Source organism: Oncorhynchus mykiss, chromosome 2 (assembly GCF_013265735.2).
Source record: "Oncorhynchus mykiss isolate Arlee chromosome 2, USDA_OmykA_1.1, whole genome shotgun sequence".
Taxonomy (NCBI): domain Eukaryota; kingdom Metazoa; phylum Chordata; class Actinopteri; order Salmoniformes; family Salmonidae; genus Oncorhynchus; species Oncorhynchus mykiss.
This window is the reverse complement of record NC_048566.1, coordinates 44,572,913-44,599,207: the sequence shown is the minus strand read 5'-3', so window position 1 is coordinate 44,599,207 and position 26,295 is coordinate 44,572,913. Positions and strand designations below refer to the sequence as shown.

The window sequence follows — 26,295 nt, the reverse complement described above, 5'->3', positions numbered from 1 at the left end:
GAAGATGGATGGAGCCAAATACAGGACCATTCTGGAAGAAAACCTGATGGAGTCTGCAAAAGACCTGAGACTGGGACGGAGATTTGTCTTCCAACAAGACAATGATCCAAAACATAAAGCAAAATCTACAATGGAATGGTTCAAAAATAAACATATCCAGGTGTTAGAATGGCCAAGTCAAAGTCCAGACCTGAATCCAATCGAGAATCTGTGGAAAGAACTGAAAACTGCTGTTCACAAATGCTCTCCATCCAACCTCACTGAGCTCGAGCTGTTTTGCAAGGAGGAATGGGAAAAAATGTCAGTCTCTCGATGTGCAAAACTGATAGAGACATACCCCAAGCGACTTACAGCTGTAATCGCAGCAAAAGGTGGCGCTACAAAGTATTAACTTAAGGGTGCTGAATAATTTTGCACACCCAATTGTTCAGTTTTTGATTTGTTAAGAAAGTTTGAAATATCCAATAAATATCGTTCCACTTCATGATTGTGTCCCACTTGTTGTTGATTCTTCACAAAAAAATACAGTTTTATATCTTTGTTTGAAGCCTGAAATGTGGCAAAAGGTCGCAAAGTTCAAGGGGGCCGAATACTTTCGCAAGGCACTGTATATATAATAGAAATCAATAGCTATTTCCATGTTGCTCCATTGGTTTTGTTTGTAGGCCTTTTTGATAGGCCTATATTATGCTCTAATAGCCTGCTTGGCTACTGACTAAAACTGTAATTAAAGCGGGTACAGCCAGTGTTTACAGTAAACGTGTGCAAGTTGCACAGAATGCTCACAACATTCACATTTCCACTCAAAAGACCTGAAATTTGCTAAGTGGCAGGATTTTTTTAGGAAACCATTAGGCTAAGAAGAAATTCCGTCTTGGGTCGAGGGGTGACACTGATTTCAAGTTGCGTGCAGGGCTACCTCGTCACCACAGCGTGAGTTCAACTCACCTTCGATACTTAGTCTTGCTTGATGCCGTCTTCCTATCTCAGCATGTTGAATCTGTCCAGCATCATTGCATGCCTCTCTGACCTTCCCCTACCTCTCCAGGGTGCAACACCTCCAGTGAATGAGTTCAAGGCGGGCATGAAGCTGGAGGCGCAGGACCCTCGGAATACAACGTCAACCTGCATTGCAACAGTGGTGGGCCTGACGGGATCGCGGCTGCGTCTGCGCCTTGACGGCTCCGACAACAAGAACGACTTCTGGCGCCTGGTGGACTCGTCTGAAATCCAGCCTATCGGCAACTGCGAGAAGAACACGGGCATGCTGCAGCCGCCATTGGGTGAGGAGGAGAGAGAAACACATTTTCACACAGTCACACACACACACACACAGTCAGACTCTCGATACTACATACCCATTATGGATATGATGCGCCCTATTTAAAAGAAAAAAATCTTGGATCTTTAAATTGTTTGCTATCACACAGTGCTACTTAACTTCCTCAGTTAGGTTTACACCAGACTGATATACAGTGCCTTGCGAAAGTATTCGGACCCCTTGAACTTTGCGACCTTTTGCCACATTTCAGGCTTTAAACATAAATATATAAAACTGTATTTTTTTGTGAAGAATCAACAACATGTGGGACACAATCATGAAGTGGAACGACATTTATTGGATATTTCAAACTTTTTTAACAAATCAAAAACTGAAAAATTGGGCGTGCAAAATTATTCAGCCCCTTTACTTTCAGTGCAGCAAACTCTCTCCAGAAGTTCAATAAGGATCTCTGAATGATCCAATGTTGACATAAATGACTAATGATGATAAATACAATCCACCTGTGTGTAATCAAGTCTCTGTATAAATGCACCTGCACTGTGATAGTCTCAGAGGTCCGTTAAAAGCGCAGAGAGCATCATGAAGAACAAGGAACACACCAGGCAGGTCCGAGATACTGTTGTGAAGAAGTTTAAAGCCGGATTTGGATACAAAAATATTTCCCAAGCTTTAAACATCCCAAGGAGCACTGTGCAAGCGATAATATTGAAATGGAAGGAGTATCAGACCACTGCAAATCTACCAAGACCTGGCCGTCCCTCTAAACTTTCAGCTCATACAAGGAGAAGACTGATCAGAGATGCAGCCAAGAGGCCCATGATCACTCTGGATGAACTGCAGAGATCTACAGCTGAGGTGGGAGATTCTATCCATAGGACAACAATCAGTCGTATATTGCACAAATCTGGCCTTTATGGAAGAGTGGCAAGAAGAAAGCCATTTCTTAAAGATATGAATAAAAAGTGTTGTTTAAAATTTGCCACAAGCCACCTGGGAGACACACCAAACATGTGGAAGAAGGTGCTCTGGTCAGATGAAACCAAAATTGAACTTTTTGGCAACAATGCAAAACGTTATGTTTGGCGTAAAAGCAACACAGCTGAACACACCATCCCCACTGTCAAACATGGTGGTGGCAGCATCATGGTTTGGGCCTGCTTTTCTTCAGCAGGGACAGGGAAGATGGTTAAAATTGATGGGAAGATGGATGGAGCCAAATACAGGACCATTCTGGAAGAAAACCTGATGGAGTCTGCAAAAGACCTGAGACTGGAACGGAGATTTGTCTTCCAACAAGACAATGATCCAAAACATAAAGCAAAATCTACAATGGAATGGTTCAAAAATAAACATATCCAGGTGTTAGAATGGCCAAGTCAAAGTCCAGACCTGAATCCAATCGAGAATCTGTGGAAAGAACTGAAAACTGCTGTTCACAAATGCTCTCCATCCAACCTCACTGAGCTCGAGCTGTTTTGCAAGGAGGAATGGGAAAAAATTTCAGTCTCTCGATGTGCAAAACTGATAGAGACATACCCCAAGCGACTTACAGCTGTAATCACAGCAAAAGGTGGGGCTACAAAGTATTAACTTAAGGGGGCTGAATAATTTTGCACGTCCAATTTTTCAGTTTTTGATTTGTTAAGAAAGTTTGAAATATCCAATAAATGTCGTTCCACTTCATGATTGTGTCCCACTTGTTGTTGATTCTTCACAAAAAAATACAGTTTTATATCTTTATGTTTGAAGCCTGAAATGTGGCAAAAGGTCGCAGAGTTCAAGGGGTCCGAATACCTTCGCAAGGCACTGTATACTTGGGTCTATTTATTAGTGCACACTGTTGTACAACGTTTTGCAGGAGGAAATATTTTTGTAAATAAACGAGAGTTTCTTATTGGACAAATTAATGTAAGTTCCTCCCTGTTTTGGCCCATTTGCATCCATTTGGTTTCTAGGCTGTATTTATTTTCCAGGCTATATCACAAACGGCCGTGATTGAGAGTCCCACAGGGCGGCGCACAATTGGCCCAGCGTCGTCCGGGTTTGGCCGGTGTAGACCGCCATTGTAAATAAGAATTTGTTCTTAATTGACATGCCCAGTTAAAAAATAAAATAAAAGTAAGTACACCTTTGCGTAATAGTGTGAAGGGTCTCGTCTACTGTGTTTGGATGAGAGTTTTTTGACAGAGTCTGTATTTCTCCCACAGGCTTCCGTCTGAACGCATCCTCCTGGCCCATGTTCCTTCTAAAAACACTAAACGGAGCCGAAATGGCCCCAGCACGCATCTTTCACAAGGTACCTGTCACAAAGCAGCACACGCTCTCGATATAGACCTGTTTATAAGGCATACCTGTACACATATACACACTAAAAATATATACAAAAATAAGACTCATAAATATCAAGAAGAAGTAACAAAGACAAATGGAAACGTGTGTTGATTTGGCACTCAAGCATCAATACATTACCCATCCCCCAACACTGTCAACCAAGAGTCAAGACTACAATACCCATCCCCCAACACTGTCAACCAAGAGTCAAGACTACATTACCCATCCCCCAACACTGTCAACCAAGAGTCAAGACTACATTACCCATCCCCCAACACTGTCGACCAAGAGTCAAGACTACATTACCCATCCCCCAACACTGTCGACCAAGAGTCAAGACTACATTACCCATCCCCCAACACTGTCGACCAAGAGTCAAGCCTACATTACCCATCCCCCAACACTGTCGACCAAGAGTCAAGCCTACATTACCCATCCCCCAACACTGTCGACCAAGAGTCAAGACTACATTACCCATCCCCCAACACTGTCGACCAAGAGTCAAGCCTACATTACCCATCCCCCAACACTGTCGACCAAGAGTCAAGACTACATTACCCATCCCCCAACACTGTCGACCAAGAGTCAAGACTACATTACCATCCCCCAACACTGTCGACCAAGAGTCAATACTACATTACCCATCCCCCAACACTGTCGACCAAGAGTCAAGACTACATTACCCATCCCCCAACACTGTCGACCAAGAGTCAAGACTACATTACCCATCCCCCAACACTGTCGAAAAAGAGTCAAGACTACATTACCCATCCCCCAACAGTCGACCAAGAGTCAAGACTACATTACCCATCCCCCAACACTGTCGACCAAGAGTCAAGACTACATTACCCATCCCCCAACACTGTCGACCAAGAGTCAAGACTACATTACCCATCCCCCAACACTGTCGACCAAGAGTCAAGACTACATTACCCATCCCCCAACACTGTCGACCAAGAGTCAAGACTACATTACCCATCCCCCAACACTGTCAACCAAGAGTCAAGACTACATTACCCATCCCCCAACACTGTCAACCAAGAGTCAAGACTACATTACCCGTCCCCCAACACTGTCGACCAAGAGTCAAGACTACATTACCCGTCCCCCAACACTGTCGACCAAGAGTCAAGACTACATTACCCATCCCCCAACACTGTCGACCAAGAGTCAAGACTACATTACCCATCCCCCAACACTGTCGACCAAGAGTCAAGACTACATTACCCATCCCCCAACACTGTCGACCAAGAGTCAAGCCTACATTACCCATCCCCCAACACTGTCGACCAAGAGTCAAGGCTACATTACCCATCCCCCAACACCGTCGACCAAGAGTCAAGACTAAACCAATTCACCTTGGTGGTGTGCAGACTGGTTTTATATTATTCTTAACGATTTCGCACAAACCAGAAAAAAATGCTACAATATGTCTGTGAAACTATACATTCACAGTATAATGAATGAATTGTGGTTTAATTGGTAGCATTTAGTAGTGTGACTGATTTGGCTAATTACATTAGTACTGTACAAAGGTGCGCTATTTGATAGATTTCCCTGCTCCCCCTACCTCTGGCTTCCAGTGGGGAGACCTGAGGGCAACCTACCCCCGCCTCCCTCCCCATCTCACACTTCTGAGTGGGAGACCTTCCCAGGCAGTAGCCTGCATAGCTCACAAACTAGAATCAGGGAGCCCACTCCAACAAGGTTAATTGACCCACAGTCCCACAAGGTGACATGATATCATTGACGTGACGTGCAAATGAGCGATAGAAAACCGATCGCGCAAATGTCAGTTTGATCGCACAACCGCACCGTGCTGCCCCCGGCAAGATGCCGCCCTGGGCGGGTGCCCATTGTTGCCTATACCTAAATTCGCCACTGGGCCTAGCTGTAAAACAGCCGAGGTGATAGAGCAACGACCCTGGAATAAAAACGTAAATGTGTATGGGTGGAGAGAGGTTTACAGGTTTTTACAGGTTTACTCGCTCTGGATTGTCAGTACTGTATGTATTCTTGGCTATCGTGCCATGGCTGTGTCAGTCAATTGTAAGTTAAACTTGTGTATTTCTTTATGGGTAGTGTGATCCCCAAGATACATTTTACTTGCCGGCATTAGTGGCCGTTAGAATCTGTTTCTTTTTCCTTCTTTGTTTTTTTTGTGAGAATTAAACAGGATATAATGATGACTACATGAAATATGTCCTGCATGTAATGGACATTAAGAACTGGTCTTGCGATTATATATATACAATGGCAAGAAAAAGTATGTGAACCCTATGGAATTACCTGGATTTCTGCATAAATTTGACATAAAATTTGATCTGATCTTCATCTGTCACAACAATATAGACAAACACAGTGTGCTTAAACTAACACACAAATTATTGTATTTTTCTTGTTTAGGTTGAATACATAATTTAAACATTCACAGTGTAGGTTGCAAAAAGTATGTGAACCCCTAAAGCTAATTGGAGTCAGGAGTCAACGAACCTGGAGTCGAATCAATGAGACAAGATTGGAGATTTTGGTTAGAGCTGCCCTGCCCCATAAAAACACTCACAGAATTTGAGTTTGCTATTCACAAGAATCATTGCCTGATGTAAACCGTGCCTCGAACAAAAGAGATGTCAGAACTACGATTAAGAATTGTTGCCTTGAGAAATTGAGAAATTTCAGCACAGTTGCTACTCTCCCTAGGAGTGGCCGTCCTGCAAAGATGACTGCAAGAGCACAGCGCAGAATGCTCAATGAGGTTAAGAAGAATGCTAGAGTGTCAGCTAAAGACTTACAGAAATCTCTGGAAGATGCTATCATCTCTGTTGACGAGTCTACAATACGTAAAACACTAAATAAGAATGGTGTTCATTGGAGGACACCATGGAAGAAGCTGCCCAAAAAAAGAAACATCTGAAGTTCGCAAAAGAGCACCTGGATGTTCCACAGCGGTACTGGCAAAATATTCTGTGGACAGATGAAACTAAAGTTGTTGTTTGGAAGGAACACACAACACTGTGTGTGGAGGAAAAAAGGCACAGCACACCAACATCAAAACCTATTCCCAACTGTAAACAATGGTGGAAGGAGCATGATGGTTTGGGGCTGCTTTGCTGCCTCAAGGACTGGACAGTTTGCTATCATCGATGGAAAAATTAATTCCCAAGTGTATCAAGACATTTTGCAGGATAATGTTAGGCTACCTGTCCACCAATTGAAACGCAACAGGACAACAACCCAAAAGACAGAAGTAAATCAACAACAGAATGGCGTGTTCAATAAAGACATGAACAATTATAATTGTGTGTTATTAGTTTAAGCAGACTGTGTTTGTCTAATGTTGTGACCTAGATGATCAGATACCAGTCATTCTAAAGGGTTCACATACAATTGTATCCATTGAACTGAGCAGGCTGGGCTGACATGCTTATAGCCTTGCTAGGACTTTCTAAATATGAGCATGCATTTATAAGATTGTGCTGTTACTATTTCTATGACCTATTATTGTAACTTTTTTTTCACTGTTTTCCCCATGTTATTTCATTAGTTCTCCTAAAAAGCACCCTCATAGATATTTATGTTATCATGGGACTACCCTCATTCCCCTCTGGCCAACGCCAATTGGCGGGCCAAGGGTTTGCATTAGGGTGCAAAGGTGCGTCATGAGTCAGGAAGATGGTCTGATGGTCTTAGTGACAACAGACCTAGACATGGGGGGAGGTTTTAATGGGTGGAATATTAGGACAATTGAAAGTTTACAAAGTTACAGTATGCTTAACAGTGCAAATTATTATGGTACAACTATATTGACACTTAATCATCATGGTGCTTTTTAATGGTAAGTTTACAAACATTGGTTGTGGTAAGTATAATTGAAACTTGGGTATCAATATGGTAAGTGGGAAAATAAGTATAGCCAGTTATAATTGTAATGGCTTAGCAGATCATTAAAAAATATATATTTTGGTGCTTCACAGGATGGTGTTCTTCGGCTTGCAAGCCTCCCCTTTTTTTCCTCCAAACATAACGATGGTCATTATGGCCAAACAGTTCTATTTTTGTTTCATCAGACCAGAGGACATTTCTCCAAAAAGTATGATCTTTGTCCCCATGTGCAGTTGCAAACCGTAGTCTGGCTTTTTTATGGTGGTTTTGGAGCAGTGACTACTTCCTTGCTGAGCGGCCTTTCAGGTTATGTCAATACAGGACTCGTTTTACTGTGGATATAGATACTTTTGTACCTGTTTCCTCCAGCATCTTCACAAGGTCCTTTGCTGTTATTCTGGGATTGATTTGCACTTTTCGCACCAAAGTACGTTCATTCTTAGGGATCAAATCCATTTAACGGGATCGATTTGACAACATCTGGTGAAATGGCAGAGCCCCAAATTCAAATTAAATTATTAGAAATATTTAACTTTCATACAATCACAAGAGTAATACACCTAATTAAAGCTTTACTTCTTGTTAATCCAGCCACCGTGTCAGATTTCAAAAAAGCTTTACGACGAAAGCAAACCATGCTATTATCTGAGGACAGCAAATCAAACATACACAGACAGTCATATTTCATCCCGCCAGGCGCGACACAAAACTCAGAAATTATGATATAATTCATGCCTTACCTTTGACGAGCTTCTTCTGTTGGCACTCCAGTATGTCCCATAAACATCACAAATGGTCCTTTTGTTCGATTAATTCCTTTGTTTTAGCTCCAAAATGCCCATTTATTTGGCGCGTTTGATCCAGTAAAACTCTGGTTCCAACTCGCGCAACATGGCTACAAAATATCTAATAAGTTACCTGTAATCTTTGTCCAAACATTTCAAACAACTTTCCTAATACAACTGTAGGTATTTTTTAACGTAAGTAATACATTTAAGACGGTATAAACTGCGTTCAATAGCGGATAAAATCAAATCAAATTTATTTATATAGCCCTTCGTACATCAGCTGATATCTCAAAGTGCTGTACAGAAACCCAGCCTAAAACCCCAAACAGCAAGCAATGCAGGTGTAGAAGCACGGTGGCTAGGAAAAACTCCCTAGAAAGGCCAAAACCTAGGAAGAAACCTAGAGAGGAACCAGGCTATGTGGGGTGGCCAGTCCTCTTCTGGCTGTGCCGGGTGGAGATTATCAGAACATGGCAAAGATGTTCAAATGTTCATAAATGACCAGCATGGTCGAATAATAATAAGGCAGAACAGTTTAAACTGGAGCAGCAGCACGGTCAGGTGGACTGGGGACAGCAAGGAGTCATCATGTCAGGTATTCCTGGGGCATGGTGCTAGGGCTCAGGTCCTCCGAGAGAGAGAAAGAAAGAGAGAATTAGAGAGAGCATATGTGGGATGGCCAGTCCTCTTCTGGCTGTGCTGGGTGGAGATTATAACAGAACATGGCCAAGATGTTCAAATGTTCATAAATGACCAGCATGGTCGAATAATAATAAGGCAGAACAGTTGAAACTGGAGCAGCAGCACGGCCAGGTGGACTGGGGACAGCAAGGAGTCATCATGTCAGGTAGTCCTGGGGCATGGTCCTAGGGCTCAGGTCCTCCGAGAGAGAGAAAGAAAGAGAGAAGGAGAGAATTAGAGAACACACACTTAGATTCACACAGGACACCGAATAGGACAGGAGAAGTACTCCAGATATAACAAACTGACCCTAGCCCCCCGACACATAAACTACTGCAGCATAAATACTGGAGGCTGAGACGGGAGGGGTCAGGAGACACTGTGGCCCCATCCGAGGACACCCCCGGACAGGGCCAAACAGGAAGGATATAACCCCACCCACTTTGCCAAAGCACAGCCCCCACACCACTAGAGGGATATCTTCAACCACCAACTTACCATCCTGAGACAAGGCTGAGTATAGCCCACAAAGACCTCCGCCTCGGCACAACCCAAGGGGGGGGGGGGGGGGGCGCCAACCCAGACAGGATGACCACATCAGTGAATCAACCCACTCAGGTGACGCACCCCCTCCAGGGACGGCATGAGAGAGCCCCAGTAGCCAGTGACTCAGCCCCTGTAATAGGGTTAGAGGCAGAGAGTCCCAGTGGAAAGAGGGGAACCGGCCAGGCAGAGACAGCAAGGGCGGTTCGTTGCTCCAGAGCCTTTCCGTTCACCCTCCCACTCCTGGGCCAGACTACACTCAATCATATGACCCACTGAAGAGATGAGTCTTCAGTAGAGACTTAAAGGTTGAGACCGAGTTTGCGTCTCTGACATGGGTAGGCAGACCGTTCCATAAAAATGGAGCTCTATAGGAGAAAGCCCTGCCTCCAGCTGTTTGCTTAGAAATTCTAGGGACAATTAGGAGGCCTGCGTCTTGTGACCGTAGCGTACGTGTAGGTATGTACGGCAGGACCAAATCAGAGAGATAGGTAGGAGCAAGCCCATGTAATGCTTTGTAGGCTAGCAGTAAAACCTTGAAATCAAGGCCCTTGCCTTGACAGGAAGCCAGTGTAGAGAGGCTAGCACTGGAGTAATATGATAAAAAATTTTGGTTCTAGTCAGGATTCTAGCAGCCGTATTTAGCACTAACTGAAGTTTATTTAGTGCTTTATCCGGGTAGCCGGAAAGTAGAGCATTGCAGTAGTCTAACCTAGAAGTGACAAAAGCATGGATTAATTTTTCTGCATAATTTTTGGACAGAAAGTGTCTGATTTTTGCAATGTTACGTAGATGGAAAAAAGCTGTCCTTGAAATGGTCTTGATATGTTCTTCAAAAGAGAGATCAGGGTCCAGAGTAACGCCGAGGTCCTTTCACAGTTTTATTTGAGACGACTGTACAACCATTAAGATTAATTGTCAGATTCAACAGAAGATCTCTTTGTTTCTTGGGACCTAGAACAAGCATCTCTGTTTTGTCCGAGTTTAAAAGTAGAAAGTTTGCAGCCATCCACTTCCTTATGTCTGAAACACATTCTTCTAGCAAGGGCAATTTTGGGGCTTCACCATATTTCATTGAAATGTACAGCTGTGTGTCATCCGCATAGCAGTGAAAGTTAACATTATGTTTTCGAATAACATCCCCAAGAGGTAAAATATATAGTGAAAACAATAGTGGTCCTAAAACGGAACCTTGAGGAACACCGAAATTTACAGTTGATTTGTCAGAGGACAAACCATTCACAGAGACAAACTGCTATCTTTCCGACAGATAAGATCTAAACCAGGCCAGAACTTGTCCATGTAGACCAATTTGGGTTTCCAATCTCTCCAAAAGAATGTGGTGATCGATGGTATCAAAAGCAGCACTAAGGTCTAGGAGCACGAGGACAGATGCAGAGCCTCGGTCCGATGCCATTAAAATGTAATTTACCACCTTCACAAGTGCCGTCTCAGTGCTATGATGGGGTCTAAAACCAGACTGAAGCATTTCGTATACATTGTTTGTCTTCAGGAAGGCAGTGAGTTGTTGCGCAACAGCCTTTTCTAAAATTTTTGAGAGGAATGGAAGATTCGATATAGGCCGATTAGTTTTTTATATTTTCTGGGTCAAGGTTTGGCTTTTTCAAGAGAGGCTTTATTACTGCCACTTTTAGTGAGTTTGGTACACATCCGGTAGATAGAGAGCCGTTTATTATGTTCAACATAGGAGGGCCAAGCACAGGAAGCAGCTCTTTCAGTAGTTTAGTTGGAATAGGGTCCAGTATGCAGCTTGAAGGTTTAGAGGCCATGATTATTTTCATCATTGTGTCAAGAGATATAGTACTAAAACACTTGAGCGTCTCTCTTGATCCTAGGTCCTGGCAGAGTTGTGCAGACTCAGGACAACTGAGCTTTGAAGGAATACGCAGATTTAAGGAGGAGTCCGAAATTTGCTTTCTAATAATCATAATCTTTTCCTCAAAGAAGTTCATGAATTTATCACTGCTAAAGTGAAAGTCATCCTCTCTTGGGGAATGCTGCTTTTTAGTTAGCTTTACGACAGTATCAAAAAGACATTTCGGATTGTTCTTATTTTCCTCAATTAAGTTAGAAAAATAGGATGATCGAGCAGCAGTAAGGGCTCTTCGGTACTGCACAGTACTGTCTTTCCAAGCTAGTCGGAAGACTTCCAGTTTGGTGTGGCGCCATTTCCGTTCCAATTTTCTGGAAGCTTGCTTCAGAGCTCGGGTATTTTCTGTGTACCAGGGAGCTAGTTTCTTATGAGAAATGTTTTTAGTTTTAGGGGTGCAACTGCATCTAGGGTATTGCGCAAGGTTAAATTGAGTTCCTCAGTTAGGTGGTTAACTGATTTTTGTCCTCTGGCGTCCTTGCGTAGACATAGGGAATCTGGAAGGACATCAAGGAATCTTTGTGTTGTCTGTGAATTTATAGCACGACTTTTGATGATCCTTGGTTGGTGTCTGAGCAGATTATTTGCTGCAATTGCAAACGTAATAAAATGGTGGTCCGATAGTCCAGGATTATGAGGAAAAACATTAAGATCCACAACATTTATTCCATGGGACAAAACTAGGTCCAGCGTATGACTGGGACAGTGAGTGGGTCCAGAGACATGTTGGACAAAACCCACTGAGTCGATGATGGCTCCGAAAGCCTTTTGGAGTGGGTCTGTGGACTTTTCCATGTGAATATTAAAGTCACCAAAGATTAGAATATTATCCGCTATGACTACAAGGTCCGATAGGAATTCAGGGAACTCAGGGAACAGTAGCTATAAAAAGTGATTGAGTAGGCTGCATAGATTTCATGACTAGAAGCTCAAAAGACGAAAACGTCTTTTTTTTTTTTTGTAAATTGAAATTTGCTATCGTAAATGTTAGCAACACCTCCGTCTTTGCGGGATGCACGGGGGATATGGTCACTAGTGTAGCCAGGAGGTGAGGCCTCATTTAACACAGTAAATTCATCAGGCTTAAGCCATGTTTCAGTCAGGCCAATCACATCAAGATTATGATCAGTGATTAGTTCATTGACTATAATTGCCTTTGAAGTAAGGGATCTAACATTAAGTAGCCCTATTTTGAGATGTGAGGTATCTCTTTCAATAATGACAGGAATGGAGGTGGTCTTTATCCTAGTGAGATTGCTAAGGCGAACACCACCATGTTTAGTTTTGCCCAACCTAGGTCGAGGCACAGACACGGTCTCAATGGTGATAGCTGAGCTGACAACACTGACTGTGCTAGTGGCAGACTCCACTATGCTGGCAGGCTGGATAACAGCTTGCTGCTGGCCTGCACCCTATTTCATTGTGGAGCTAGAGGAGTTAGAGCCCTGTCTATGTTGGTAGATAAAATGAGAGCACCCCTCCAGCTAGGATGGAGTCCGTCACTCCTCAGCAGGTCAGGCTTGGTCCTGTTTGTGGGTGAGTCCCAGAAAGAGGGCCAATTATCTACAAATTCTATCTTTTGGGAGGGGCAGAAAACAGTTTTCAACCAGCGATTGAGTTGTGAGACTGCTGTAGAGCTCATCACTCCCCTTAACTGGGAGGGGGCCAGAGACAATTACTCGATGCCGACACATCTTTCTAGCTGATTTACACGCAGAAGCTTGGTGATCTCTGACTGTTTCATCCTAACATCGGAGCGAAGTGGAGGGAGCTTTCAGGTTGCGCACCCCTAACAAACAGTACACTAGACTCGACCCTCGTTCTGAACAGCCCTACATCTTAATTTCTCAAAGGAAAAACATCAACCAATTTCTAAAGACTGTTGACATCTAGTGGAAGCAATAGGAACTGCAAGCAAGTGCCTTAGAAATCTCGATCCCCATAGAAATCCCATTTGAAAAGAGTGACCTCAACAACAACAAAAAATCCTGGATGGTTTGTCCTTGGGGTTTCGCCTGCCAAATAAGTTATGTCATACTCACAGACATTATTCAAACGGTTTTAGAAACTTTGGAGGGTTTTCTATCCAAATCGACTAATAATATGCATATCCTAGCTTCTGGGCCTGAGTAGCAGGCAGTTTACTTTGGGCACGCTTTTCATCCGGATGTGAAAATACCGCCCCCCCTAGCCTAGAGAGGGTAATCTCTAGGAGACAGAACGCGTCTCCTTCCTGAGCCGTATGACGGTTGCATGGTCCCATGGTGTTTATACTTGTGTACTATTGTTTGTACAGATCCATGTGGTACCTTCAGGCATTTGGAAATTTCTCCCAAGGATGAACCAGACTTGTGGAGGTCTACAATTGTTTTTGAGGTCTTGGCTGATTTCTTTTGATTTGCCCATGTCAGACAGCAAAACATTTCAGACATCACAGTTTATATACATCCCACTTAAGACACTCCTTTCTCTCCTATCCTTACATTTTATGGCTCTACAGAGGGTAACAGGATTCCAAACATGTATTACTCTCTTATTAAGAGAATCTGTACTCACCTCCTGACCTCAACCCCTCTTTCATCTAATACACAATGTCCATCTGTCTTCCTGATATCAACCCATCGCTCTCCTCCATCAAACACATTCCAAAGCCTTCTGTCTTTCTTCAGAGAACCATTCACTTGTAGCATAGTGTCTTTCATTTCCTATCATTCATTTAATCTCAATGTTCAAAGTTTAGCCGATTCCAACAGTATGTTATCATGCATGTTTCTGTGCCTATGTTTGTGTTGCTTGTTGAATGTCCTTCCCTATAAGCATACTGAAAGTCTGTTGTCAATTTGTTTACTGTAAAATAGCATTGTATCTGGTCAAACCAATTTTTTTCCCTAAACTTTACTAACAGGCTGATTGGTCAGCTATTTGTGCCAGTAAATGGGGCTTTACTTTTCTTAGGTAGTGGAATGACTTCTGCTTCCCTCCAGGCCTGAGGGCACACACTTTCTAGTAGGCTTAAATTGAAGATGTGGCAATATCGTCCGCTATTATCGTCAGTAATCCATCCAAGTTATCAGATCCCGGTGGCTTGTCATTGTTGATAGACAACAATAATTTGTTGTGATCATATACATTTGCCAACTAAATAAAGCTTCTGAACAATTTCACATTTCATCTGGATAATCCCACATTTACCCACTCCCTTGTCACTGACCTCTCCCGTCCCTGCCACCTCCCTTCCCCTCGTACAGCAGGAGCCCCCGGTCCCAGAGCAGAACTCCTTCCAGGTGGGCATGAAGCTGGAGGCAGTGGACCGCAAGAACCCCCACTTCATCTGCCCGGCCACGGTGGGGGCGCTGCGTGGCGTGGAGGTGCTCGTCACCTTCGACGGCTGGCGGGGTGCTTTCGACTACTACTGCCGCTACGACTCCCGGGACATCTTCCCTGTGGGCTGGTGCTCTCTCACCGGGGACAACCTGCAGCCGCCTGGCACTAAAGGTCTGTGCGTGTCTGTGTGTATGGACAGTATGTGTGTTTGTTTGTTTGTCACCCTGTAGACCTGTCAGCTGTTTGTACCTGTGGTATTGACTTTAACATTATTAATTCATGTAAAATAACATTTTACAGTAACTGAAAGAATTCAAATCTGAAGTTGGGCTCTGAAATGTCCTCTGAATGAGACAAGTTGTTTATTAGGTCAATAGAACGCACCTTTGAAATTCCTTCTCGTGTTGGAGGAAGACATAATGTGAGTGAATGAGTGAGGAAGGACAGAAGGGCGAGAAAGAGAAAGGGTCACTTTTGTAAGAGTATGTTTTATGAGACCTTGGCACAAGACTGGGGGGGGGGGTAAAGCTATGAGAGTGTATGCCCCACTCTATGGGCCTCATGCTGGCACTAAAATGGACCAAGGCAAAGGGGCCATCCAGGATAACCAGAGACTGAAGGAGAAAAAAACAATAGGGAAAAGGAGCTGTCTGCGAAAAGCAGGCTGTTTACAATGTCTTGTCAGCAGAGGGGAGGAGAGTGAAGGAGGGCAGGAAAGGAGAGAAGAGTAAGAGTTGGAAAAGAGTAGAGTGAAGGAGAGGACAGCAGTGCAGCAGATTGAGGGTGGGTTTTCCACCGCTGAAGGGTAAGTTGAAATTAATAAAGGGCGATATAACATTTTAGAGGCCCTCCTGTTAGCCACAGTGACAAAAGTGCTGTTTTAAAGCTAATTGCCTGCAATTCTACACATTTTGCTATGGCTTATGCTGTCTGAGGGACTCTGAAATTTTAACAAAATCAATGGCAAGACAAAAATGCTCCTGAATGCATCACAAAGACACAGTGGTTGGAACCAAAAACCATTCCTGTGGCGGTCCTCATTAGATCCAGTTTCATCATAGTGCTTGATGGTTTTTGAGAATGCACTTGAAGAAGCTTTCTTTAAATTTTCCGAATTGACTGACCTTCATGTCTTAAAGTAGTGATGGACTGTCGTTTCTCTTTGCTTATTTGAGCTGTTCTTGCTATAATATGGACTTGGTATTTTACCAAATAGGGCTATCTTCTGTATACCACCTCTACCATGTCACAACACAACTGATTGTCTCAAACGCATTATTAAGGGTCGGGCCCTTTTTTTAAAAATTTTAGCCTAAAATGACATACCCAAATCTAACTGCTTGTAGCTAAGGACCTGAAGCAAGGATATGCATATTCTTGATACCGTTTGAAAAGAAACACTTTGAAGTTTGTGGAAATGTTAAATTAGGAGAATATAACACATTAGATCTTGTAAAAGATAAAAAGCTTTTTTTCTATTTTTTTTTGTACCATCTTTGAAATGCAAGAGAAAGGCCATAATGTATTATTCTAGCCCAGGCTAAATTTGGATTTTGGCCACTAGATGGCAGCAGTGTATGTGCAATGTTATAGACTGATTCAATGAACCATTGCATTTAAGTTCAAAATGTTATATCAAGACTGCCCAAATGTCAGTAATTAATACAGTTTCAAGTTCATAACTGTGCACTCAAACAATAGCATGGTATTATTTTACTGTAATAGCTAATGTAAATTGGACAGTGCAGTTAGATTAACAATAATTTAAGCTTTCTCCCAATATCAGATATGTCTATGTCCTGGAAAAATGTTATGTCACTTACAACCTCATACTAATCCCGTTAACCTATGTTAGCTCAACTGTTAACGGGATTAGCATGAGGAGGACCCACCGATCCTGTAGAGGTTTTAAGTTAAGAAGGAAAGAAATAAAGGCGCACCTGTTAATTGAAATGAATTCCAGTTGACTACCTCATGAAGCTGGTTGAGAGAATGCCAAGTGTGAAAAGCTGTCATGAAGGCAAAGGGTGGCTACTTTGAAGAATCTAAATATATCTGTTTAAAACTTTTTTTTGTTATTACCATATGTGTTATTTTGTAGTTTTGATGTATTCACTATTATTCTACAATGTAGAAAATAGTACAAATAAAGACAAGTCCTTGAATGAGTAGGTGTGTCCAAACTTTTGACTGGTACTGTATGTATACACTACCATTCAAAAGTTTGGGGTCACTTAGAAATGTCCTTGTTTTTTGAAAGAACAGCACTTTTTTTGTCCATTTAAGATATCAAATTGATCAGAAATGCAGTGTAGACATTGTTAATGTTGTAAATGACTATTGCAGCTGGAAACAGCTGATTTTTAATGGAAGGACCGCGGCTTTTGTGGAGCGATGGGTAACGATGCTTCGTGGGTGACTGTTGTTGATGTGTGCAGAGGGTCCCTGGTTTGCGAGGGGACGGTCTAAAGTTATACTGTTACACAGGCAGCATTTGAATGAAAGAAGGAAATTAAGAATTACATAACTTGAATGAATATCTCTAGACTAGAGGATAAATTGCATTTGTTTGATTCCTTAACATCCTATTTGAACTTTTTTGTTTTTATACTCCCGCTATCTCTTTCTCTCTCTGGGGACAGCAGTGCTACCCAAGACCCTCGGTTGCCTTTCAGACGGTAGCGAGGGAACAGCCATGCCAGGACAGCTGCCTGGCCAACGGGGACGCAAGCCAGGCTGCAGGAAAGCCAAGCTGACAGGGCCCTGGGGGCAGAAGGGGGCCGGAGTAGGACCACAGGCCCCCCCGCCCGGAAAGGGACTGGAGCCTATCAAGGTCCCCAAGAAAAGAGGCCCCAAACCGGGGAGTAAGGTACAGACCAAGGACCCGGGTGGGTGGGTGGGGTAGGGTTGGGTGGGTGGGGTAGGGTTGGGTGGGTGGGTGGGGTAGGGTTGTATGTTTCATCCTGTGTCGCAGCATCGAAATAGTATTTTATAATAACAACCTTATTGGTCAAAAGTTTAACTAAAGTCAAGAATTCACTTCTATTCTAATTCCACTGCTACTGAGAAAAGTAACGTTTGCCCTCCAATTAACAACTAGAGTGGTTGACTTGACCCTAACAGTGTCCTCTCACTCCTCCTCTGTGTTTAGTTGGGCTGGGCAAAGAGAGAAGGCTGGCTGGAAGGTGCCATGGCAGGCCCAGGGCGACCCGTGTCCCGGCCCAGAGGGAGGCTGCCAGCCAACTGGGCCCAGAGGATGGCACTGCAGGAGGGACAAGTGGAGTCTATCAAGATCCCCAAAAAGAGAGGGCCCAAGCCCGGCAGCAAGGTAACCACACACACACACACAATTATATATTTTTTAGGTTTTTATGGATGAGGGCATACCACCCCACTAAACATTGTGTATATGTGTGTGTGTGTGTCTGTGTGAACAGAGAAAACAGCGGGTGGTGCCCAACCCCGTGCCCGTTTCCCCCAACAGCAGTATGCCAGAGCCAGACACCAGCACGGTGCCTCTGGACAACGCCACCATCCCCAGCGCCGCCTTGCATGCTGCCACAGGTACACACACACAAAATAGTACTTCGTCCCTGCAATTAATACTCATATGGATTTCTGTGGAGCGCAATGCAACTTTTATTATGAATACTTCCTCGGACATCCTTGTGAGTCAATAATCCATGAAAATGCATTAAGTCGAATCTGTCTTTTTCAGCCGGAGTGGTATACACGCTGAATGTTTGATGCCTCTGTGTTTGTGTCCGTGAACTGCCTGCATCTACCTACGTGTCCCACAGTGTGTGTCTACCTGAACAAGTATGGGAAGGTGGGACCCCACTTGGACGGGCGGCGGGTGCAGCAGCTGCCCGACCACGTTGGTCCAGGCCGGGCTTCCTCGGTGCTACAGCAGTGTGTCCAGGCCTGTGTGGACTGTGCCCACAACCAGAGCTCTGTCTTCTCCTGCCTCAAGCCAGGTCACGGAGGAGAGGTCATATCAGGTAAGGTCTGGGACTGGTACCTGCTTTCTGTATGGGCTATTTTCTCTATACACTTTATTAGAAGTTTGCTTATAGAGATAATCAAATAGTCTTTGCATTTCCTTAAAAAATATGATTTTTCCTTCATTTATTTCAAGCCTCCCTGTGCACTACACCAGAACCAGTTGTTAAAACAGACTGGTAGATCCTTTTTCTTCCTGAAATTGATCAAACCATAGCTCTATATCTCCTATTCACTTGGCATTGCTGCTAAATGTGAGGAACAGTATTGGGTGTCTGAGCCTAACCCTCTGTGTCCCATGCAGCCCACTTCGACCACCAGCACCATACCCTCACCCTACCCACGGTCAACAGCGTCACGCACGTCCTGCACTTCCTGGAGAAACTCTGTCACAACCTCTACTGTGACCCTCTGTTTGGGAGCCAGCCCATCCCTAGAGGGGGCCTGCATTACGACAGCCATGCCTACCCAGGTCCGCACACACACACACACACACACACACTGTACTGGGGCATAACCATGGCTTTTCTGTTGATTCAGGACAGAAAAGGGTTGTCTTTCTTTTTGGCCTTTTCAACATTGTAACAGTGTCGATTTGAGTCAAGTATGTATGTATTTACTTTTCACTCCTCACTGTTTCTCTTTTCTGATACGACTCCCTCCAGAAAGGAGAAGTTTTAGGGAGGGCCTCATGACGGGTCCAGGAAGAAGCTCCAATCGGTTCCTTCAAGAATCCTACTACAGCCCCCTCCCCCACAAGCTGGCCAAAAACCTCTGCCTCTCCTCGGAAGGTACAGCTCCTTAGGAACTCCTTAGGAAATCCTTAACGCTTCATTTAAAATAACTTGATTGATAAAAATAGAAACATGCACCTTTAAATGGGACAAACAAATGGAAAACATTTGTGCACAAACAAAAACACTTATTTTAGGGTGTAGCTAGGACTGTGGAGGTCAGCCAGTTTTTATTTTAGGGTGTAGCTAGGACTGTGGAGGTCAGCCAGTTTTTATTTTAGGGTGTAGCTAGGACTGTGGAGGTCAGCCAGTTTTTATTTTAGGGTGTAGCTAGGACTGTGGAGGTCAGCCAGTTTTTATTTTAGGGTGTAGCTAGGACTGGAGGTCAGCCAGTTTTTATTTTAGGGTGTAGCTAGGACTGTGGAGGTCAGACAGTTTTTATTTTAGGGTGTAAGCTAGGACTGGAGGTCAGCCAGTTTTGTAATGCAAAAGTCTGACGGGTCTCACGGTAATTGACCGTTAATTAACAGCAACACGTTTAGCATCTCCAGATAGGCCTCCACGAATACAAGCTGCATACCAGCCACATACAAGCTGCATACCAGCCACATACAAGCTGCATACCAGCCACATACAAGCTGCATACCAGCCACATACAAGCTGCATACCAGCCACATACAAGCTGCTGATGACCGTGTCTTTGGAACATCTACATTTAAAAAATGTAGATGTTCCCAAAGGCTCGCGCATCAGCAGCTTGTATCTTGTCAGCTAAGTGAACAAGCCTACAGCCTGTGGCATGGAGCATAGCCAGATAACATGCAGTATGCCAACTCACATTCTGTTCTTCGGAAAAACATTTTCTTCAAATCATAATGTTTCTTTAGACCTGACTATAATGGATTTATTATGATGGTGTATATTCAATTTAATATACACCATCACAAGGTCTTAGGTCTTAATAAGAAACATGATATGAAGAAAATGTATTTCTGAAGAACAGAATGTGAGTTGGCTGTTTATGATTTGAGAAAGTCGTACAAAAAAGCTTGCACTGTTTCTTGCCTCAGACTGCACAGTTGTTCTCTCATAAAGTGATCATATTTTTACCCATCAGACTATTCTCAATTTAATCTCGTCTTTACTAATATGTGCAATTTGTTTAGATTTAGAATGTCTCAATATCAAATGGGCAGGGGGAAAAGTACATGTCATCTGTATGCACTCGAATGGAGGCCGTGCACTTTCCCGCCAATACGTTTTTGATGCCTGGTAGGCTACTTCAGTTTTATAGCAGAGGCAAGCAAAATCTGTTTGGGAACATTGATGGTACCATGTTTCCACTACAAAACATATTTCACTAAACTGTTGACAGCCCCTCTGCACGCTCTAGAAAGGAATAAAGGAGAGACGGGAGGAGATGGAAACGCATGGTGGTGAGGTAGTATGTATAGCGAAAGGTAATATCACCCAATTTAGTTATGAAAATATAAAAATTCCCTATTAACTGGATAATCAAATACAAATTCACTCTAATTATAGGCTTATCTGTAAACAGCCCTGCACAACCCTCAGTATCGCCTAGGGCTATATATTCTCTCCCAGACTCGTTGATAGACATTTTGGAGCGTCCATAAGGTAACCAGTCCATCCAGTATGCATAATAATACAGTCCACACTCAAAGGCGATTACTCACATTTGTATAGGCTAGACCAATTATGTACCAAAGACATCTTAAATCAGTTTTGTTTTATGTTTTTTTGCCATGTGTAACATGTGGTAGGCTATGTATTGTGTAACGGCACAATCATAATTTTAATTCAGGTATTTTTCGGGCTTGGGCTCATAAACGAATGCATATGTATAAGCTCTAAAATGCGTATTGGTGTTTTGAATGAATCATCACCTTAGAAGCGCTATCCATTTTGTTATGTTAGGCTTTGAAACAACATCCACAACAACAACGTTTTACACTCAGTTTCAACCTGCTGTTGAACTTCTTTCTTCAAATTGATCATCACAGTGAGGTGAGTTTTATTAAAAGCATAATACTGTTTTTATAGCAAGTGTTTGATGTGATTTTCGATATCATTTGCATTTATGTCAGAGTGGTTAGAGGGACACTAGGGCCCTGAGTACCAGGCCATTAGGACATAAGAGATTACCAAGACTCAACAGTCGCATGGAATTTTACTGCGGTCAGACCTCAAGACTGCCGGTATAGCGGTAATACGGTCACCGCAACAGCCCTGAGTGTAGCCAGTAATGTCCCACTAAGCAAACTTTTTGACTACAGTTAAACTACAGGCTACAGGTGTGCCACTTGGGCCTTGTCATTGACTCTCCTCCATGTTGTTCCAGGTGAGCCTTTCCTCATGGAGAATGGTGTAGGGGGGTCGGAGCACTTAAAGAAGAGCCCCCTGTCCCCGGGCTCGACAGGGCAGCCTCTGGGCCTGCGGTTCCCCACCAAGTTGCTACATCTTAACTCTTCAGGTAGGGGATCATCTTTAATGCAGTGCATGACATTAAAGGCAAAAATTATGTTGTCCAGTGGATTTTTAAATTTTTTTTTTAGTGAAGTTAATTTATGGATTGTGTATGGCTTTACGGCAACACTTTAGATGGATATGCTCGTCATTCCATAATAACAAACCCCACTGGTGACTAATGTTCCTCTGTATCTCTACTCGGACCCGCCATCCGACACAGGCTCTGAGCGTTTCAGAGAGTGCCCCCGGCCCAGTGGCCAGGACCCCAACCTGTGGACGGTAGAGGACGTCATGCAGTTCATCAGAGACATAGACCCTCTACTGGCCCCCCACGCAGATCTCTTCAGAAAACACGTATGTATCTACAGAAATGAATAGAACAGTAGTATCCTATTGCATCTATATGTACATGTCAGTCTGACCGCACAATCAGCATAGAAGGACACTTACAGTGCATTCGGAAAGTATTCACCCCCCCTTGACTTTTTCCACAATTTGTGAAGTTACAGCCTTACTAAAATGTATTAAATCATTTTTCCCCCCTCATCAAGCTACACACAATACTCCATAATGACAAAGCAAAAACAGTTTTTTATGAACATTTAGCAAATTCATTAAAACATTTTTAAAAAGACAGATACAGTGAGGCAAAAAAATATTTTGTCAGCCACCAGTTGTGCAAGTTCTCCCACTTAAAAAGATGAGAGGCCTGTAATTTATCATAGGTACACTTCAACTATGACAGACAAAATTAGAAGAAAAAAATCCAGAAAATCACATTGTAGGATTTTTAATGAGTTTATTTGCAAATTATGGTGGAAAATAAGTATTTGGTCACCTACAAACAAGCAAGACTTCTGGCTCTCACAGACCTGTAACTTCTTCTTTGAGGCTCCTCTGTTCTCCACTCGTTACCTGTATTAATGGCACCTGTTTGAACTTGTTATCAGTATAAAAGACACCTGTCCACAACCTCAAACAGTCACACTCCAAACTCCACTATGGCCAAGACCAAAGAGCTGTCAAAGGACACCAGAAACAAAATTGTAGACCTGCACCAGGCTGGGAAGACTGAATCTGCAATAGGTAAGCAGCTTGGTTTGAAGAAATCAACTGTGGGAGCAATTATTAGGAAATGGAAGACATACAAGACAACTGATAATCTCCCTCGATCTGGGGCTCCACACAAGATCTCACCCTGTGGGGTCAAAATGATCACAAGTATGGTGAGCAAAAATCCCAGAACCACACGGGGGGACCTAGTGAATGACCTGCAGAGAGCTGGGACCAAAGTAACAAAGCCTACCATCAGTAACACACTACGCCGCCGGGGACTCAGATCCTGCAGTGCCAGACGTATCCCCCTTGCTTAAGCCAGTACATGTCCAGGCCCGTCTGAAGTTTGCTAGAGAGCATTTGAATGATCCAGAAGAAGCTTGGGAGAATGTCATATGGTCAGATGAAACCAAAATATAACTTTTTGGTAAAAACTCAACTCGTCGTGTTTGGAGGACAAAGAATGCTGAGTTGCATCCAAAGAACACCATACCTACTGTGAAGCATGGGGGTGGAAACATCATGCTTTGGGGCTGTTTTTCTGCAAAGGGACCAGGACGACTGATCCGTGTAAAGGAAAGAATGAATGGGGCCATGTATCGTGAGATTTTGAGTGAAACCTCCTTCCATCAGCAAGAGCATTGAAGATGATACGTGGCTGGGTCTTTCAGCATGACAATGATCCCAAACACACCTCCCGGGCAACGAAGGAGTGGCTTCGTAAGAAGCATTTCAAGGTCCTGGAGTGGACTAGCCAGTCTCCAGATCTCAACCCCATAGAAAATATTTGGAGGGAGTTGAAAGTCCGTGTTGCCCAGCAACAGCCCCAAAACATCACTGCTCTAGAGGAGATCTGCATGGAGGAATGGGCCAAAATACCAGCAACAGTGTGTGGAAACCTTGTGAAGACTTACAGAAAACGTTTGACCTCTGTCATTGCCAGCAAAGGGTATATAACAAAGTATTGAGATAAACTTTTGTTATTGACCAAATACTTATTTTCCACCATAATTTGCAAATAAATTCATAAAAAATACTACATTGTGATTTTCTGGATTTTTTTTCTCATTTTGTCTGTCATAGTTGAAGTGTACCTATGATGAAAATTACAGGCCTCATCTTTTTAAGTGGGAACATTTGCACAATTGGTGGCTGACTAAATACTTTTTTGCCCCACTGTAAGTATTCAAACCCTTTACTCAGTAGTTAAGTCTTCTTTGGTATGACGCTACAAGTTTGGCACACTTGTATTTAGGGAGTTTCTCCCATTCTTCTCTGCAGATCCTCTCAAGCTCTGTCAGGTTGGATGGGGAGCGTCGCTGCACAGCTATTTTCAGGTCTCTCCAGAGATGTTCGATTGAGTACAAGTCTGGGCTCTCGCAGGGCCACTCAAGAACATTCAGAGACGTGTCCTGAAGCCACTCCTGAGTCTTGGTGTTTCCAAACTTATTTTATTTAAGAATGATGGAGGCCACTGTGTTCTTGGGGACCTTCATGCTGCGGAATTGTTTTGGTAATCGTTCCCAGATCTGTCCTGTCTTGGAGCTCTACGGACAATTCCTTTGACCTCTGATGGCTTGGTTTTTGTTCTGACATGCACTGTCAACTATGGGACCTTATATAGACAGATGTGTGCCTTTCCAAATCATGTCCAATCAATTGCATTTACCACAGGTGGACTCCAATCAAGTTGTAGAAACATCCCAAGGATGATCAATGGAAACAGGATGAGCTGAGCTCAATTTGAGTCTCATAGCGAAGGGTCTGAATACTTATGTAAATAAGGTATACTGTTTTTGTTTTTTAATACATTTGCAAACATTTATAAAAGCTGTTTTTGCTTTGTCATTATGGGGTATTGTGTGTAGACTGATGAGGGAAAAAATAATTTAATCCCTTCTAGAAGGGATTAAAGTCAAGGGATGTGAATACTTTCCGAATGCACTGTATGTTATGCCATTGTTTTTAGTGCAAGGAGTTTTTTATTAAGTGTTTTGTTGAGTTTACAACCTCCATAGCAAATGAAAATATTATCCCACTCCTATGTGTTGCAGGAGATTGATGGCAAAGCCCTCCTGTTACTACGCAGCGACATGATGATGAAATACATGGGCTTGAAGCTCGGGCCTGCCCTCAAACTCACATTCCACATCGACAGGTTCAAACATGGACGCCCTTATTGAGCTCATCAGCGTCCCCCCACCCCGCAACCCTGCTACTTCTACTCCCCCTCCCCTCTACAGGATATAATGCACTGCATACTACTGGACTGACCAAGGCTACGATACTTAGTGTCATATATCCCCCTCCCTTTCCCTGCCGCATCTAAGAAGCCCTGTGGCGAACTTCTCTTATTTAGATTTTATTTCTGTTGTGTGGCACAATCCAGCCCTACGGCAGCATGGGATATTGGATATGCAGACTGACTGACTCGCCCACATATCCTCCTCATCCATCATGTTACTCGCCTGTTTTTCTATTCCATATTCACTTACAGCAACCGCTACCAATGATGCCCTCCCTGTGTGTAGCCATTTTTTACTGTAATGGCCATTTTAGGCCAGAGTTTTTATTACATCGTTTCTTTTTGTTTGATCAAGTACATTTCTTTTTTGTACCCTCCCTGAAAATAAGGACTTGCATTAAGCCATTTTCACCGTTTTGTATTAAATATGTATACTGAACAAAAATATAAATGCAACATGTAAAGGGTTGGTCCCATGTTTCATGGGCTGAAATAAAAGATCCCAGAAATGTTCCATACGCACAAAAGCTTATTTCTCTCAAATCCTTTTTAGTGAGCATTTTTAATTTGCCAAGATAATCCATCCAGGTGTAGCATATCAAGAAGCTGATTAAACAGCATGATCATTACACAGATGCACCTTGTGCTAGGGACAGTAAAAGGCCACTCTAAAATGCACTGTTTTGCCACAGATGTCTCGTTTTAAGGGAGCGTTCAATTGGCATGCTGACTGAAGGAATGTCCACCTATAGCTGTTGCCAGATAATTTAATGTTAATTTCAGTACGTCCGACTGGCCTCACAACCGCAGACCACGTGTAACCACGCCAGCCCAGGACCTCCACATCTGACTTCTTCACCTGTGGGATCGTTTGAGACCAGCCACCCGGACAGCTGATGAAACTGTGGGTTTACACAACTGAAGAATTTCTGCACATTCTGTCAGAAACCGTCTCAGGGTAAGCTCATCTTTGTGCTCATCGTTCTCACCAGTGTCTTCACCTGACAGCGGTTATGCACCGTATCCGACTTCAGTAGGCAAAT

The 26,295-nt window shown here is 43.3% G+C and overlaps 1 protein-coding gene across 27 annotated transcripts in view; it reads left to right on the top strand.

Annotated features, from left to right (window-relative positions):
• Window positions 1-25,766, top strand: part of LOC110490449 (polycomb protein SCMH1) — a 33,424-nt gene extending 7,658 nt beyond the window's left edge. For 17 of the 27 annotated variants that reach the window (XR_005036920.1, XR_005036922.1, XR_005036912.1 and 14 more), the window contains 13 exons: window positions 1,049-1,283; window positions 3,493-3,581; window positions 14,650-14,896; window positions 17,368-17,594; window positions 17,877-18,053; window positions 18,163-18,289; window positions 18,526-18,726; window positions 19,032-19,199; window positions 19,393-19,518; window positions 21,824-21,955; window positions 22,172-22,305; window positions 24,289-24,792; window positions 25,062-25,203. Coding sequence is in view for 2 of the 27 variants with exons in the window: in XM_036949560.1 (XP_036805455.1) it covers window positions 1,049-1,283; window positions 3,493-3,581; window positions 14,650-14,896; window positions 17,368-17,594; window positions 17,877-18,053; window positions 18,163-18,289; window positions 18,526-18,726; window positions 19,032-19,199; window positions 19,393-19,518; window positions 21,824-21,955; window positions 22,172-22,305; window positions 25,062-25,190 (1,992 nt within the window). In the remaining 25 variants the exon portion in view is untranslated. Of the gene's footprint in view, window positions 1-1,048; window positions 1,284-3,492; window positions 3,582-14,649; window positions 14,897-17,367; window positions 17,595-17,876; window positions 18,054-18,162; window positions 18,290-18,525; window positions 18,727-19,031; window positions 19,200-19,392; window positions 19,806-19,887; window positions 21,957-22,171; window positions 22,306-24,288; window positions 24,793-25,061 lie in introns of those variants that run through there. The other 10 variants (XR_005036923.1, XR_005036928.1, XR_005036924.1 and 7 more) reach the window with 10 other exon arrangements.
• The last annotated feature ends 529 nt before the right edge of the window (window positions 25,767-26,295 follow it).